This window comes from Salvelinus alpinus, chromosome 29 (genome assembly GCF_045679555.1).
Source record: "Salvelinus alpinus chromosome 29, SLU_Salpinus.1, whole genome shotgun sequence".
NCBI classification, from domain to species: domain Eukaryota; kingdom Metazoa; phylum Chordata; class Actinopteri; order Salmoniformes; family Salmonidae; genus Salvelinus; species Salvelinus alpinus.
The window spans coordinates 31818790-31836387 of NC_092114.1; the positions used below are offsets into that span (position 1 = coordinate 31818790).

The 17598-nt window shown below is 43.5% G+C and overlaps 1 protein-coding gene across 2 annotated transcripts in view; it reads right to left on the minus strand.

Moving 5' to 3' along the window:
- Positions 1–13713, minus strand: part of arid1ab (AT-rich interactive domain 1Ab) — a 53571-nt gene extending 39858 nt beyond the window's left edge. For both annotated transcript variants that reach the window (XM_071373584.1, XM_071373583.1), the window contains exon 1: positions 12495–13713. In XM_071373584.1, the coding sequence (XP_071229685.1) occupies positions 12495–13415 (921 nt within the window). In that variant the 5' untranslated portion in view covers positions 13416–13713. The remainder of the gene's footprint in view (positions 1–12494) is intronic.
- Positions 13714–17598: the final 3885 nt, after the last annotated feature.

Below are 17598 nucleotides of genomic sequence, written 5' to 3' on the forward strand. Positions count from 1 at the left end.
CTCACAGAAGTTCCAAAAGAATAAAGACATTTCAAAATTCATATGGCTATATACAGTGTTGTAACGATGTGCAAATAGTTAAAATACAAATGGGAAAATAAATAAAAACATAAATATGATTTGTATTTACAAAGATGTTTGTTCTTCACTGGTTGCTCTTTTCTTGTGGCAACAGAACACAAAAATTGCTGCTGTGATGGCACACTGTGGAATTTCCCCCAGTAGATAGAGTTTTATCAAAATTGGGTTTGTTTTCAAATTCTTTGTGCGTCTGTGTTATCTGAGTGAAATATGTGTCTCTTATATGGTCATACATTTGGCAGGAGGTTAGGAAGTGCAGCTCAGTTTCCACCTCATTTTGTGGGCAGTGTGAACATAGCCTGTCTTCTCTTGAGAGCCAGGTCTGCCTACAGCTGCCTTTCTCAATAGCAAGGCTATGCTCACTGAGTCTGTACATAGTAGAGAGCTTTCCTTAAGTTTGGGTCAGTCACAGTGATCAGGTATTCTCTGTTTAGGGCCAGATAGCATTCAAGTTTGCTCAGTTTTTCTGTTAATTACTTTACACATTGTAAATAATTACCTTTTTGTTTTCTTATGATTTGGTTGCCCCCCCCCCCACACACGGTCCCTCCCGCTACCCACACTCTTCCCCCCCCCCCACACGGTCCCTCCCGCTACCCACACTCTCCCTGATGCTCCTCACACGGTCCCCCGGCGCTCCCCACCACACTGTCCCCCTCTCCACCACACTGTCCCCCTCTCCACCACACTGTCCCCCTCTCCACCACACTGTCCCCCTCCCTCGCTACTCCACACTCTCCCTCCCTTGCTCTCTGCCCAGTCATCTAATCAATTGCTTTAAGGAAACTCCTCCCTCCTTCATCCTTTCTTTCCCCTTTCCCCCTAAAAATAAATAAATGCAATTAGCACATGGCTAATCTGCATAGAGGAAAGCCAGAACACTCTTGGCCTTTGAGGTGCTGTCTGTGTGTGTGTGTCTGTGTGTGTGTGTGTGTGTGTGTGTGTGTGTGTGTGTGTGTGTGTGTGTGTGTGTGTGTGTGTGTGTGTGTGTGTGTGTCTCTCGGTGGACTCAAACAGATGGGCTAGGGGCAGACGATAAACAAGTCCTGCTAATTTAATCCGCCACATGGCCTAGGATCTACACAGACTTTTGTTCTGTTGTAAAGCCCTGCACACACTGACACACTCACTCAGGGGCCCCCCGCACTCAGGGGCCCCCTTAGACGGCCGTCACTGTCACTTACACCCCATGACTTCATGGTTGGCTTTGAGTATATCAAACATGGACGTTAGGGTACTTAGAACGGCTACTTCGAGCCTAAGAAATAACTTGCAAACCTACTGAATAGGCCTAATCCAATGAGTGTGCACACGTGCTAAGGAAAAAGAATACTCTTTGCTTTCACAAAAGTGTATGAAGAGAGGAGCAAGAACAACATTAAGACCACTTTTTATACCAGTATGTCGGTCTCCATCCCTGTTCCCCTGACTATCACAGGCCTAAAGCAAGAGTTGGTGAAACACTTTACAAACTAACGCAACCGCTAAGAAAAACAATGTCTATTAACAGTCGATTACCCGTTGATTTTTAAAAGAAAATATGTCTTGTGGGCCAAATAGTAATTTGTCTGAGCGTGTCTGCAACCATCCATATCAGTTAAAGAGCTAAATGTAAACAAAAGGAAAGTTAAACCCATGCCATGTTCTCAATTAGCCTCTTTTCTTCCCACCATATCGGCTGCCACACTGACAACAGCAGTGGTTAGAACTCCAAGCTGACCGCTACATGACTCTGGAATAAAACAAGAAACACCTCTCCTGCTTACTCTCCTATGGTCTGAGCACACAGACAGAGAGTCTGAGGCACCACACTACTAATACAGCAGTACACACACACAGATATTCCTCCAGCTGTTCGCAAGAACTCTAAAGATTTACAGAACAAAACGACAAGTGGTCACACACCCCACAGATTAAAAACGCTTCATTTCAACCCCGTTGGAAGCTAACGGGATGAAACAAGGTTACCAGGCCTTAACTTCTCTAGGGTAGGGGGCAGCATTCAGAATTTTGGATGAAAAGCATGCCCAAATTAAACTGCCAGCTACTCATCCCCAGAAGATAAGATATGCATATTATTAGTAGATTTGGATAGGAAACACTCTGAAGTTTCTAAAACTGTTTGAATCATGTCTGTGAGTATAACATAACTTATTTAGCAGGCAAAACCCCGAGGACAAAGCATTCAGAATATATTTTTTGGGGGGTCACTCTCTTTTCAATGGATTTTCATTGGGAATCCAGATTTCTAAGGGACCTTCTTGCAGTTCCTACCGCTTCCACTGGATGTCAACAGTCTTTAGAAATTGGTTGAGGTTATTCCTTTGTGTAATGAAGAAGTACGGCCATCTTGAACGAGGGTCACTCGAAGTGTCCTGTTTGTTAGAGGCACGTGACCAGAAAGCTAGCTACAGTTTGTTTTAATCCTGTATTGAACACAGATCATCCCGTCTTCGATTTTATCGATTATTTACGTAAGAAAATACCTAAAGTTGTATTACAAAAGTAGTTTGAAATATTTTGTCAAAGTTTACAGGTAACCTTTGAGATATTTTGTAGTTATGTTTCACAAGTTGGACATTTTGGATATATATCGACGGAATTAATCGAACAAAAGGACCATTTGTGATGTTTATGGGACATATTGGAGTGCCAACAACAGAAGCTCGTCAAAGGTAAGGCATGAATTATATTTTTATTTCTGCGTTTTGTGTCGCGCCTGCAGGGTTGAAATATGCTTCTCTTTCTTTGTTTACTATGGTGCTATCCTCAGATAATAGCATCGTTTGCTTTCGCCGAAAAGCCTATTTGAATTCTGACATGTTGGCTGGATTCATAACCAGTGTAGCTTTCATTTGGTATCTTTCATGTGTGATTTAATGAAAGTTTGATTTTTATAGTAATTTATTTGAATTTGGCACTCTGCATTTTCTCTGGCTTTTGGCCAAGTGAGACCAGTAGCGTGCCGCCCAAAAACTCAGATTTTTGGATATAAATATGAACTTTACCGAACAAAACATACATGTTTTGTGTAACATGAAGTCCTATGAGTGTCATCTGATGAAGATCATCAAAGGTTAGTGATACATTTTATCTCTATTTCTGCTTTTTGTTACTCCTCTCTTTGGCTGGAAAAATGGCTGTCTTTTTCTGTGACTTGGCTCTGACCTAACATAATCGTTTGGTGTGCTTTCGTCGTAAAACCTTTTTGAAATCGGACACTTTGGCTGGATTTACAACAAGTGTATCTTTAAAATGATGTAAAATACTTGTATGTTTGAGGAATTTAAATGGGATTTCTGTTGTTTTGAATTTGGCGCCCTGCAGTTTCACTGGCTGTTGACGAGGTGAGACGCTAGCGTCCCACATACCCTAGAGAAGTTAAGTTCTGAGCCTAAAACCTACATAAAAGACGGGAGGCTCTTATAATCACCATTCTCTTCTCTGTGAGCTGATCTCGTCCAGAGGGGCCCAGTCATTTTCTTCATTCGGGCCGGTTGCTTTCACTTGGCAGGTAGCCTAGTGGTTAGAGCGTTGGACTAGTAACCGAAAGGTTGCAAGATCGAATCCCCAAGCTGACTAGGTAAAAATCTGTCGTTCTGCCCCTGAACCGTCAATGAAAATAATAATTTGTTCTTAACTGACTTGCCTAGTTAAATAAAAGGTTAAATAAATATAATTTAAAAAATGTAAAAGTTAAGTATTTGTTCTGACTTTTTCCTTCTATAGGCAGCATGGTATTAGGTCAATGATAGAAGATATTGAACAAGACTGAAGAACAAGACTGAAGAACATTAACCTGTTACTGTCATACCCATCTTCTAGCTAGATCACCATTCCTGACCTGAAGAGAGGCTGGGGGTGCTGGTGGTTGGACTGAGGAAGAAATGAAACAGGCTCACGCCATAGAGTACAACCCAAGATTAGAATAATTCTGCTTTTTGATTGGCCTACCAACGTCCCACCTCTGCTCGAATTTCATTGGCCACGCCATTGTCACCAACCCAGAAGTGAAGACATATAAACAGCTAATAAGGAATTATTTTGGCTTAGGTTTAGGGGTAATGTCATGGTTAGGGTTAGTGGTTAAAATCAATGTGGCACATTTGGCTAACCTTTATTTTAACCCGTAGAGTGTGCCTGTTTTATGCATCAGCATAAAAAGACAATCCCATGACGTCCCAGCCATATGGCCACAGGTCAGATGCCGTCCTCAGTGTTTATACCAGCCTGACTGTCAGCCACGATGACCACAGTGGCCTGGCATGGATGACACCTTACGATAATAAGTGTGTCACTCAGTCACTATACAACCATTTACATGCCAGAAATAACCATCTGAACAAAGCCAGCGGGGCCAAGCCAGGCAAGCAAAGAGGAACAGAAGGTGCTTAAGGAACTGACTGGGTCACAAGCCTAACCCACTAACACTCTTAGTCACACAACACCTGACTGACAGTGATGTCATTCCCCCTAGTCTCAACTGACTCATGTACCGGTAGTTGGTCGCCGGTATAGGTAAGCACGCCTCAGAGGGGGAGTAGAACCGTTGGACTGGTGAATTTGCACATCCAGTACTTCAATGGAACGAAGCACCAACAGTTAGCGATACACACACTTCGCTAAGCCATAGTTAGGCTTGAGGCATGCAAATTCTGGGGTCGTGGTGAGGTTGATGCATGGCGGGAGATAAACGCTGCAGCCTGCCACACCTACACTTGGACTACATGCTGGTGGAGGCTGAGACCCAAGGATAAACGGTACTAACAGGTTTCAGAAGAAGAAAATGGTAGTTGCCTTGCCCTACCAGTAACTGTACCGTTTAACTTTAACCTGGTCAATGATGTTATTCCCCAAGAAGCATTGCAAGAAAACCCTCCAACGTCTGCTTTCCCACCCCTCATGAAGCCAATGGCATTTTAGCACAGAGAGCTAGCCTGAGTCCTGAGCAGAGCTGTGTATGAAAAGATGTGAGGTACAGTAACAATCTACCTACCCCCCCAGAATCAACAACTGAGACGCCATTCCCCCCTCAGTAGCCACACATTTAAAGGTTAACCTGTTTCTCCATAAAACACACAATACGTTATGCAAATAAAGTCTGCAGCGCTGCGCTAGCTAGGAGAGAAGCATATTACTATTCTAATCTAGTGCATTTTAAATAAATAAACATTTTGGACAATTTGATGCTTTAATTAGCTGTACATTCCAACCTGGACCAGAGTAACAGCCCACGTTTGACATTTTGTCCAAACATGGGGAGACAAGAGGAATTTGACTAAATTTTCAATGGGTTTGCCCTTTTTTTTTTGTGTGTGTAGTCTTAAATAAATGCTCGCATTTATGTTTTAAGCTGCACATCTTGTATGCTTCGCCTAGTGGTAGACCACTAGCATAGTCCCAATCCCTTACCACTGCTCTAAGGGCAAGAAGGAGAGTGAATGATTTGAGGATGGGATAAACAGGTAAAAAGTGAACTGATGAAGGCAGGAAACAACGGTGGACACAACATGTGGAATGAGAGAATAATGTAGGGTCACAGTAAAAAAATGAAGACGAGAGACTATCCTTCGTTTGCGCCACCTCCTAGACTGTTGTTTCAGGGATGGAGAAAGACTTCAGTACTGTGTTACTGAAGAGAAGAGACGGATGGCTGGTGGCACGTGGAGCAGGTCACTGAGAGAGGATCCTCCTGAGGCTTCTGCCACACAGGAACACACAGACACACACTGCCAAGGACACACACACACACACACACACACACACAGCTGTCACAGGCAGCCAAAGATCATTCACAAAAACACCCTCCCCCCCAGGGTATCACTGACACTCTTTCTCCCTCACACACACACACACACACACACACACCAGCCCGTCACACAGGGCGTGCACACACAAACACAAACAGAGTGTTGTGAGGCAGCGTGCTGTCCTGACCGTGTGGCTAATCACTACTCAGCACTGCAGACAGAGGGAGAGAGAAATTAGCGGAGAGAATCTTTGAGTGCACAGCCAGAATACAGTAGAACACACCTCCTGTCCAGTCCACTGGCTACACAGCACACCACAGTCCCCACCACCTCACCTGCTACAGCAGTGTTTCTCAACTCTGGTCCTCTCCAGTACATCTTGGTTGCAGAGATTGACAACATTCACCTTCAAAATCAGTAATCATGCTCCTATCAATATTTACCTATAAGATTCCACAAACTGGAGAATTCATCACCCGTCTGTATGGGCAGGCAAGTTCATAGTGCAGGGAAACAGACCAAAGCCAGTCGAACGGAGACTTCACTTGGACTTTGGTCCACTATCACATCAAGGCACTCAGTCAAACTTCTATACCACACAGACACAACCTTTCTCTAGCTGAATGTGCTGTGTGGATCACTAGCATATGCCCACGTTGGTAGATACTATTATTTCAAGGTTTTTATTGTCACAAAGTAAATGGACTCTAACCAGATTTGATTTCAGCCTGACGAGCGATTCTCTCCCAGAAAAGGACTGGGTCTGTTTGTCGGCAGACATCAGAGTCAACCGTTAGGCTAGGTTTTACAACCAAAAGGACCAATTAGCCCACTGATATTAGGTTAGACATCTCTCACAGCTTCATCTTTGCCTCAACCGATCTTAATCGCGCAATTGGTTTCTCCATCAATCAATAAATTAATTAATTTAAAGCAACATTTGTCACAAAGTGCTTTGCCGTAATTGGGACTAGACCCCAAAAGAGCGAGCACAGCGGAAAGGAAAAACTATTTTGCCATCTACTCCAAGTCCCACAGTCTCAGCACAAACCCCCCTAACAACCTGGCCATAGAGCAGGGAAATACAGTGGTGAAGTCTGTCCACAGATCTATAGAAATACATGAACTCCAAATACAGAAACAACTGAAAGGCATTAAAAGTCAGTAACATAGTGATATTGTAGCCTAGGCATGCACAGCAAATGAATGAAAAGGCATCTAGGAAGCTGAGGAGAGGCAAAAGGCATTTCTATTCTGGTGTAACAACCGTTGGAGCATGAGTTTATGTGAGCAGCACAATTCAAGAATAACATCTGTCAATCACAGATCGGATTTTAACAACATAACTTGATTTAACACAAGTCTCTCAGAGGAGATTGCCACTTGAAACTGCATAATTCTAATTTCTTCGAATCTCCAGCATCTCCACATGCAGAACCGTGGCTGAATGAATCACAAATTGCAGTCCTGGGTATTAAATTGTCCTCTACACAGCCTGCATACAGGAGAATTAACAGGAGTCTGCAAACACCTGAGAGAAAGAACAAACTTTAATGAAGGCAAACTTAAATCCGTTTTACCTCATTTCTACCAGCATGTCACGTGCAACCAGAGGAAAAAATAATAATAATAAATAAAAAAACTCTACACCACCTTTACTCCACACACACAGACGCGTACAAAGCTCTCCCTCGCCCTCCATTTGACAACTCTGACCATAATTATATCCCCCTGATTCCTGCTTACAAGCAAAAACTAAAGCGGGAAGTACCTGTGACTCGCTCAATACGGCAGTGGTCAGATGACGCGGATGCTAAGCTACAGGACTGTTTTGCTAGCACAGACTGGACTATGTTCAAGGATTCATGCAATGGCATTGAGTATACCACCGCAGTGACCGGCTTCATCAATAAGTGCATCGACAACGTCCTCCCCACAGTGCCCGTACGTACATTTCCCAACCAGAAGCCATGGATTACAGGCAACATAAGCACCGAGCTAAAGGCTAGAGCTGTCGCTTTCATGGAGCGGGACACTAATCTGGATGCTTATAAGAAATCCCGCTACGCCCTTAGACGAACCATCAAACAGGCAAAGCGTCAATACAGGACTAAGATTTAATCGTACTATACCGGCTCGGAGCTCGTCGGATGTGGCAGGCCTTGAAAAATATTACGGATTACAAAGGGAAACCCAGCAGCGATCTTCCCAGTGACGTGAACCTACCAGACGAGCTAAATGCCTTTTATGCTTGCTTCGAGGCAAGCAACACTGAAGCATGCATAAGAGCACCAGCTATCCCAGATGACTGTTTGATCATGATCACGCTCTCCATAGCCAATGTGATCAAGACCTTTAAACAGGTCAACATTCATAAAGCCACGGGGCCAGACCGATTCCCAGGGCGCGTACTCAAAGCATGCGCGGACCAACTGGCAGGTGTCTTCACTGACATTTTCAACCTCTACCTGACCTAGTCTGTAATACCTACATGTTTCAAGCAGACCAACCGTCCCTGTGCCCAAGAAAGCAATGGTAACCTGCCTAAATGATTACCGCCCGTAGCACTCACGTCAGTAGCCTGAAGTGCTTTGAAAGGCTGGTCATGGCTCACATCAACGCCATCATGCCGGAAACCCTAGACCCACTCCAATTCGCATACCGCCCCAAAAGATCCAAAGATGACGCAATCTCAATCGTATTCCACACTACCCTTTCCCACCTGGACAAAAGGAACACCTATATGAGAATGCTGTTCATTGACTACAGCTCAGCATTCAACACCATAGTGCCCACAAAGCTCATCACTAAGCTAAGGGCCCTGGGACTAAACACCTCCCTCTGCAACTGGATCCTGGGCATCAGACGGGCCGCCCACCGGTGGTAAGGGTAGGCAAAAACATCTGCAGCGCTGATCCTCAACACTGGGGGCCCTCTGGGGTGCATGCTTAGTCCCCTCATGTACTCCCTGTTCACCCATGACTGCGTGGCCAAGCACAACTCCAACACCATCATTAGGTTTGCTGACGACACAACAGTGGTAGGCCTGATCACCAACCACGAGACAGCCAATAGGGAGGAGGTCAGAGACCTGGCAGTGTTGTGCCAGGACAACAACCACTTCCTCAATGTGAGCAAGACAAAAAAGGAGCTGATCGTTGACTATAGGAAAAGGAGGGCCGAACAGACCTCCATTAACATTGACGGGGCTGAAGTGGAGCAGGTCGAGAGTTAAGTTCCTTGGTGTCCACATCACCAATGAACTATCATGGTCCAAACACACCAAGACAGTTGTGAAGAGGGCACTACAACACCTTTTCCCCTCACGAGACTGAAAAGATTTGGCATGGGTCCCCAGATCCTCAAAATGTTCTACAGCTGCACCACGGAGAGCATCCTGACCGGTTGCATCACCGTCTGGTACGGCAATTGCTCGGCATCTGACCGTCTAGAGGAAAAATGCCATTTCATTATTGACTGAATTGACACTAGCTGATATGACATTGCCACAATGAGGAGCATTGAAGCTGTATTGTATTGACACTTATGCTACATTAAATGTTACACGCTTCATGATTGGAAGCTAGATGCATGATCTAGCTACCAAGTCTAGGACCAAAAGGCCCCTTAACAGCTTCTACCCCCAGGCCATAAGACTGCTGAACAATTAATCAAATGGCCACCCAGACTATTTACATTGACACCCCCCCCCCCCCGTTTTTAACACTGCTGCTACTCGCTGTTTATTATCTATGCATAGTCACTTTACAAATTACCTCGACTAACCTATACCCACGCACATTGACTCGGTACCAGTACCCCCTGTATATAGCCTCGTTATTGTTATGTAATGTTCTTGTGTTACGTGATTTGATTTTTTAAAATTATGTTTCAGTTTATTTAGTAAATACTTTCTTAACTCTATTTCTTTAACTGCTTTGTTGGTTAATTAAATTTGCTTTGATAGTGTCTTTAAGACAGGTATTCCACGAGGCATCATGCGAGTCTCTGGGGGGGGGAATAATAAAACTGAATAATTAAATTGGTGGTACAGTAATCGAAAAGGGTAATGAACCACCGAGCTAACCAATAACTTGTTTAAAATGTTGATTTAATGTTTTGTAATGTTGAATATTATATGAACATTTAGGGCTAACAACTGCAAATGACAATTGCCAAGAAACGGAAATCAACAAATTCCATCTAAACTTCAATGGATAGAAATTACAAATAGGCCTAGCTACTCAATATTCAGGAGGTCAACGCTATAGCTAGCCTACACGTGGTTGATGATATTCTAAAACCGGAATACACCATTTGTCTGTTGACATGGTTACACACTGTGCAGCCTCACATGTGAAAGTAATCATAGCAACCCAGTGAACAGAGCAGTGACACTTGGCTGACACCTTGGCTGCTTGTAAACACTACAATTACTGCAGCCATCAGATTCTCCTCACAGAACACAAGTCAGATTCTGAAACCCAATGTAGAACCACAGAGCACCTGTCAGATTCTCTCAAAGAATACAACACATTCTGAAACACACTGTAGAACCACAGAGCACCTGTCAGATTCTCTCAAAGAATACAACACATTCTGAAACACACTGTAGAACCACAGAGCACCAGTCAGATTCTCTCAAAGAATACAACACATTCTGAAACACACTGTAGAACCACAGAGCACCAGTCAGATTATCTCAAAGAATACAACACATTCTGAAACACACTGTAGAACCACAGAGCACCAGTCAGATTCTCTCAAAGAATACAACACATTCTGAAACACACTGTAGAACCACAGAGCACCAGTCAGATTCTCTCAAAGAATACAACACATTCTGAAACACACTGTAGAACCACAGAGCACCAGTCAGATTCTCTCAAAGAATACAACACATTCTGAAACACACTGTAGAACCACAGAGCACCAGTCAGATTCTCTCAAAGAATACAACACATTCTGAAACACACTGTAGAACCACAGAGCACCAGTCAGATTCTCTCAAAGAATACAACACATTCTGAAACACACTGTAGAACCACAGAGCACCAGTCAGATTCTCTCAAAGAATACAACACATTCTGAAACACACTGTAGAACCACAGAGCACCAGTCAGTTTCTCTCAAAGAATACAACACATTCTGAAACACACTGTAGATCCACAGAGCACCAGTCAGATTCTCAAACAGAACCACATAACTCCTGTCTCTCCTCTACAAGATGATCCTAGATCAGCTAGGAACACTATTCTAGCATGGGGGAAACAGCCACACCTACTCCCTCTGCTGTTCCAGAGTCAGCACTAGAGTTCTGCCACATCTCCAATCTGCCTGTGGAGCTGTACATGCATGTATAAGTATGAACACAGTATTTTTGCATGAAGGCTACGGCTGAGATTTTACCTAAATGTACACTAAACAAATTTAGCTGTACTGTATTATTTGAGTGGCAGGCAATACAGTCATCATGCAAATTACTGCAGAGGAACTTACACAACATAATGTGTTCAATGAAACCATCCATAAAGTATATTTTGCACATTGTTATTTTATTTAGCATGCTTGGACACACGCATTACAGCTGAAATGTAGGCCGCTGCATGCTGACCACAATACAAATACATATTTTGCTTGCATATCAAGTAGGCTAAATGTCATGCACAGACGGTTAAACAGGCTAAAGCGCGTGAATAATATGCGTAATGTCATCTTGACACTGCCAGAGTATATGAGCTGATGTGGGTGATTTCTACAGCGTTACATTGGACGCAATTACAAATGGCCAGGAGCAGGAGATGGGGAGCCAATCAGATCTCAGCTAGCATGTCAACCTAAGACCAACTGTCTCCTGGCTTTGACAGAAGGATTTTACCTCCATAATTCAAATCCCAAAGCAAAGCAATCTGCTCGTTCTCAAATCACTGGCCGTGTTTACTACCGGTACAGAGACAACTCCGGAATACAGGGGCAAAATATAACGCCTCTCTATCGTTAACTACAATGTAACAATCGGAACAATCATCAGAAGATACAATATAACAAGCTGGCGGGGAAAATGTTGCAACTGAAGGATAGTTATTTGCTACATTTACAAACGTCGACCACAGTCAGGTGTACTTTTAGATATACAATCCGTTCTGCTTGCTTCTAACAAACTATTCCAATATAATCTTACGTCATGTGTCATTTACATCTCGCCGTTTAAAATTGGTGTGAAAGCTTGCAACAAACTTCAGGGCTACATGGAGTGGATATAGCATACAAATACATTTTGCAGTGATTCGTTAGCGACATAGCTAACGTTAGCTGGATAAATAACTGTCATTGGGCTTTATACAGTACACGCTTTGCTAAGAAAGAAAAATACACATTTAGCCTTCCAATTTCTCCTCTCAAACTTGTCCACTTTGCCCCTGACCAGGCAAAAGCTTCACATCTTTACCAGCTCAGTGAGTTTGGTATTTTAGCACAGACATGGCTTGTTTCTGTTTAAATACTCTTATAGGAGGTGGTGTAAGGAGAAAACAGAGGCAGCCATTTTAGAGAGCTACCTAGCTAAGCTACATAGGCAATGGCTGTTCCATTGCAACCCTTCACTACTACACAGAGCTGTCTGCAACTTGCTCAAAGTGCACCAGTACTGAGAGAAAAGTTTACCTGGTTTCTGTTCAGAGGTCCCGTGTTCCCAGGTCCCGTGTTCCCTGGGCTCATTGGAGGCGGATGGTGGGTCCTTTGTTGCCAACCCGGATGGCCCCCACCATACTGACTGCTGGCCATATCTGCTGCTCCCTTGCTAGCCCCTTCCTGGTTACTATAGTCTCCTTGTGGGTAATTCTGGTAGGTCCTCGTTGAGCTGGGAGACGTTAGGAGCTGATTTAATGTCGGGGTAGACGTGGGTTGTAGGTTTCCTATGTTATACCTCTGATTATTGTACGAGGCAGCCATAGCTGTAGTTCCGCCTGCTGGCTGTTGCTTGCCTGGCTGCCCCCCAGCCGCCGGGGGCTGGTTATTACGCGGGGAATTCATGGCGTATCCTTGGCCCTGATAAGAAGTCCGGTTCGGGAAGGGGCTGTAGTTGTTAAAATGGTTGGGGAAGCCGTGCTCGTGTGAGTTGGGCGGGTATGGGTCCATCATGTTACCTGGCTGCACTGCCGGCCCCGCTGCAGCTGCCATGCCAGGGCTTTGTTGTCCGCCATGTTGATGAAACGGGCCCCGGCTGTAGTGCTGGTTGTAACCGTAAGGAGGTGGAGGGAATGAGCCCTGGTGGTGATGGCCCATCCCGGGGTGGTTATTCCCCTCCGGTCCCCCAGTATCATTCTGGTTGTTATTATTATTCACCCTGGACGAATTCCCGTTCCCGTTCTTCATGTCAGGCTCCCCTCCTCCCCCTACATTTCCAGCATCGGCCCCGTCCTGCAGATCCTTCTGTCCCGGAGATCCGTTGTCAGATCCCGGTTCTTTATTTACATGTTGTTTCTCTCCCGGTACCGACTCCTCCAGTGGGTCCCGATCCGGCTTTTTAAGTTCGGATGGCGGGCTAGTGTTGAGAGTGGCGACGCTAGCGACCTGCGCGGCCATGATATCCCTCTCTGCCTCTCACAGCGAGTCACTCACAATCGAGCTCTCTGAATAGCATTAAACATAAATACAATTGTTTATAACAATGTACCCGTGTCCCGGATCATTCCCCCTACCTCCGGACCGAATCCGGCATCCACTCCCGTCTCCGATTCGACTGGAAAGTTACTGGAAGAATAGATCCAGGGAATTAAATTAACCAACAGAGAATGTGGGAAGGCTTCTCTTACAGAACGAGAGTGTGAGCAAGAAACCGACCAAACCAGCACGAGGCTCGGCGAGACACAGCCATTTTACTGAAGCGTTCAGATGAACGCAAAACACGGAGCGGATTCAACCATTAGGTAGGAGGCGACTAGGCTACAACAAGCCGGGATAAAGGATGTATTTTGTTTATTTTGAAGGGGTTATAGAGCTAGTCCTAGAGAGACTATAGTAGAACATGATAAATAATGTGACTTATAAATGGAACATAATTCATAACATTCAGCATTTCGGCTATTTTGTGGACAACCACATAATCTGTAAATCATAAATTATTTCCATTACAGGCTATATAGATTTGTCTTAAAGCTTCAATCTGCATAGTTATAATGCATTTAGTTTTCATTTTATACAGAGTAGACACATATGAATATGTTACGGGGAGACTATGTAATTCTACACACAATATAAGTCTATGTTTATAATTGCATCGTATCAACAATATATTCACACAGTTACAGAGTATTAAGATTGGGATTGACTCCTGCCATGTGCTGAGAGAGAACGACAGAACTAGCATAAGCAGAGGGCTTGATATGTGGAGAGGAAAGCAATAAATTACAGTGTGTGTGTGTGTGTGTGAGAGAGAGCGAGCGAGAGAGTGTGTAATGTTTACTGTACATTTTTTATTGTTTATTTCACTTTTGTTTATTATCTATTTCACTTGCTTTCGCAATGTAAACATATGTTTCCCATGCCAATAAAGCCTTTTGAATGGAATTGAGAGACAGAGAGAGAGCGAGAGAAAGAAGGATAGAAAAGGAAGAAGGATGGGGGATGGACTGAGCCAGTCACAGAGCAGGAAGTGAAGATAAAAAAAGAGAAAAGCAGAGTGAGAGAGAGAGAAAACAAAATTGAAATAGAAATTGAGAGAAAACAAACAGTGTAAGCCACTGAAAAATACTACATATAATGCTATATCTAAAGCGAAATTAACCGTTGAAAATGTGTGTGTGGTTTCGTAGAATAGCCTATAGGATAAATCAAGAGGAGATTTTGAGAAAGAATAAAGTAAATAATCAAATGACAACAGCCACGCTCTCCTCTTCCCCACTCTGCTGCTCTCTCCCTCTCTCTCTCTCTCTCTCCCTCCCCACCCCCTCTCCTCATTCTCTCCGCCTGCCTGCCTGCCTCGTGTTCTCTCCTAGCAGCAGCAGCCTCTCTCTGCTTGCAAAAGCAGCAGAACTTTGCTATCAGCGCGTGGGGGATGGGCAGCGCAGGCACAGCTCAGCACAGCCCTTTTCTCCTCTACAATGCAGGGCTTTCTGGCGACGAGGTACAGCGACCAGGCTCATACTACTGACTAGCATGGGAAAGGGGGATCCCCTTAGTTTAAGTTTTGTTTAGTTTTTTTCTCTGAAATGTGCATTAAGGGAGGAAGGACAGACAGGCTGTAAAAGGAGGGAGGGAGGTGTGGGGGTGGGGGCCAGAAGCCTAACTGACTATATTGGCTAGGGAGGGAGGAGTGTTGCTGTGTGCTGCTAGAATATAGAGAGAGGCAGACAGAGGAGAGGGGGGGTTGGGATATTTCTTTTTTTCTTCTCAGCATAAACTTGGTGTTTATCATAAGGGGGCCCTGTCTATTTTTTACCCCTCCTGTCCTATTTTCCACCCTCCTCCCATTCACTGATATTATAGTTTGTTACACCTGGTTTTAAATATATTTTGTCTGCACACTTCTTTTTAGAATTAGTCCTAATGGAGAGAATCATCTCTGTAGTTGTAGGGACTCATCATTGTCCTCACACTGAGTACTTCTTCTTAGTGTGTCATAGAGCTCACCGTACTCGTTCCTCTGGTTGCACACACACACACACACACCTTATAATATATCCTGCTACAGTATTATTAGCTCACGTTAAACAAAATTAAACGTAAATATACTTCTAAATGACAAATCATTGATAATGCAAAAAATTCATATAGTGATTTGTGGAATCCATGTAAGACAAAGGCACTTTAGACATTATTAGTCTTCATAAAGTATTCTTCAGACATTATTAGTCTTCATAAAGTATTCTTCAGACATTATTAGTCTTCATAAAGTATTCTTCAGACATTATTAGTCTTCATAAAGTATTCTTCAGACATTATTAGTCTTCATAAAGTATTCTTCAGACATTATTAGTCTTCATAAAGTATTCTTCAGACATTATTAGTCTTCATAAAGTATTATTTGGACCATTTGAATATAAAAAGATTCACTCCAAATACACACTCAACTGTCATGACCCAGAGGCAAACACTCTGCTTTGGATGGAACTTCTACAACCATCCTCTAGGCTTTATAATCTCAGGTCATCAACCACCTGAAATAACACTGGTTGAATCAGTTGTTAAAATGACATCATGAAATGTTATGAAGACTACTTAGATTGGACTCCTTACACAGTCACATCTGTCCTAGGATGGGGATTTAGGAGTATTTACTCTGTACCCCACCGTGTAGCTGACCATGATGCATCACCCCAAGCCTGGTGGCCTGAGTTCCTCCACCATCACCACGGATACAGACCTGGACACATGCCAGGGGAATACAGCCAGGAACTACTTTTTCTTTTGATATCAAGTATTGATTGGAGGCCTCTATGAAAAAACAACAACAAACAAACAATGCATCAAGGGAAAGCATTATTTCAAAATGTTGAGTAAATGGTAGGGCGATGGGAGAAACATAATGCTATGATAACAAAGATGTATAATGTGAAGACATTGGCTGGAATGAATGATAAGAGATTATTCAAATTTATTTATGCAATTGTCAGCAAGAGGGCCTCCACTCAGTATTTCCTCAGCATCACAGGCCTTCACTAGGAGAGTATACAAAAGAAGAAGCACATTGCTGGAGAATGCTCTGTTCTGGCGTCCACTATCCACAGTTACAATCCCTGACCGTGATCCAAAACTTAACAATGCATCCTTCCAACCACGTACACTAGACTGAACTGTAAATAATACGTACTCAATATTCATCATCATGAAATGAAATCCAAATTCTTAGGTCTTTTTTATGAGCTTAAAACCCACACCAATCTGAGTGCAACATCGTTGGCCAATAACATTCTGCAGTTCCTTCCAAAGAGTAAGTGATTTAACAAAGTTCACCCAGAGGCCTTGTTGAGGCATTCATAGTTAATTATTTTTCAGTCTGTGTCATAAAGCTATAGAGACGTTTTTGTATGGTACATTTATTTTTCTCTTTTTTGACCTAGGCGTGCGATGGTAAAAGTGTCAGTCTTGAGGAAGTTAATTGATGACAGATCATTGAGAAGTTTTTTTAATCCCCAGAGATCTAGTCTGGGAATGGAGCCATTTGATCGCCAAGACAACCCAATTATGTGGAGTGGAATTTCTTAACAAGACTGGAGTTGAGTTTGGAGTGACTGGGAGACACACAAACACACACACACACTTGCATTCATTACTGAAAAAGCAGCCCCGCATGTTCAGCCCGCCAAATATACATACTCCCACAAGCACAAAGAGAGAGAGAGAGAGAGAAAAACTTACATTCCCTCAACAACATGCTGTCATAGACGCACATGCTCACAGTAAATGTCAGGGACACTCCCACACAAGGCCTGCCACACAGGCTTGCTCACACGTGCACAAACACACACATAGACATAAAATAAGACGCACACAAAGTGCAGTTGGGCTGTGTCCAGTTGGTTGCCAGGCAGCAATAGAACACATAGTCTGGAGTGTGCATAGGAAGGAGGGAAGTACCACTTTGAGAACTGTCCAATGGCTGTCCGGCTTACTCCCTGTAGGATAATGTACATAAGAGCTCAGACCTGCATACGTGTATACACAATTCAAATACTTAATCTGTAAAAAAAAAGGAATACAATGCATCATGATGATATTAGAAACAGGTTATTATCAATGATATCATCTCTTGGTTAGTATTCTCAAT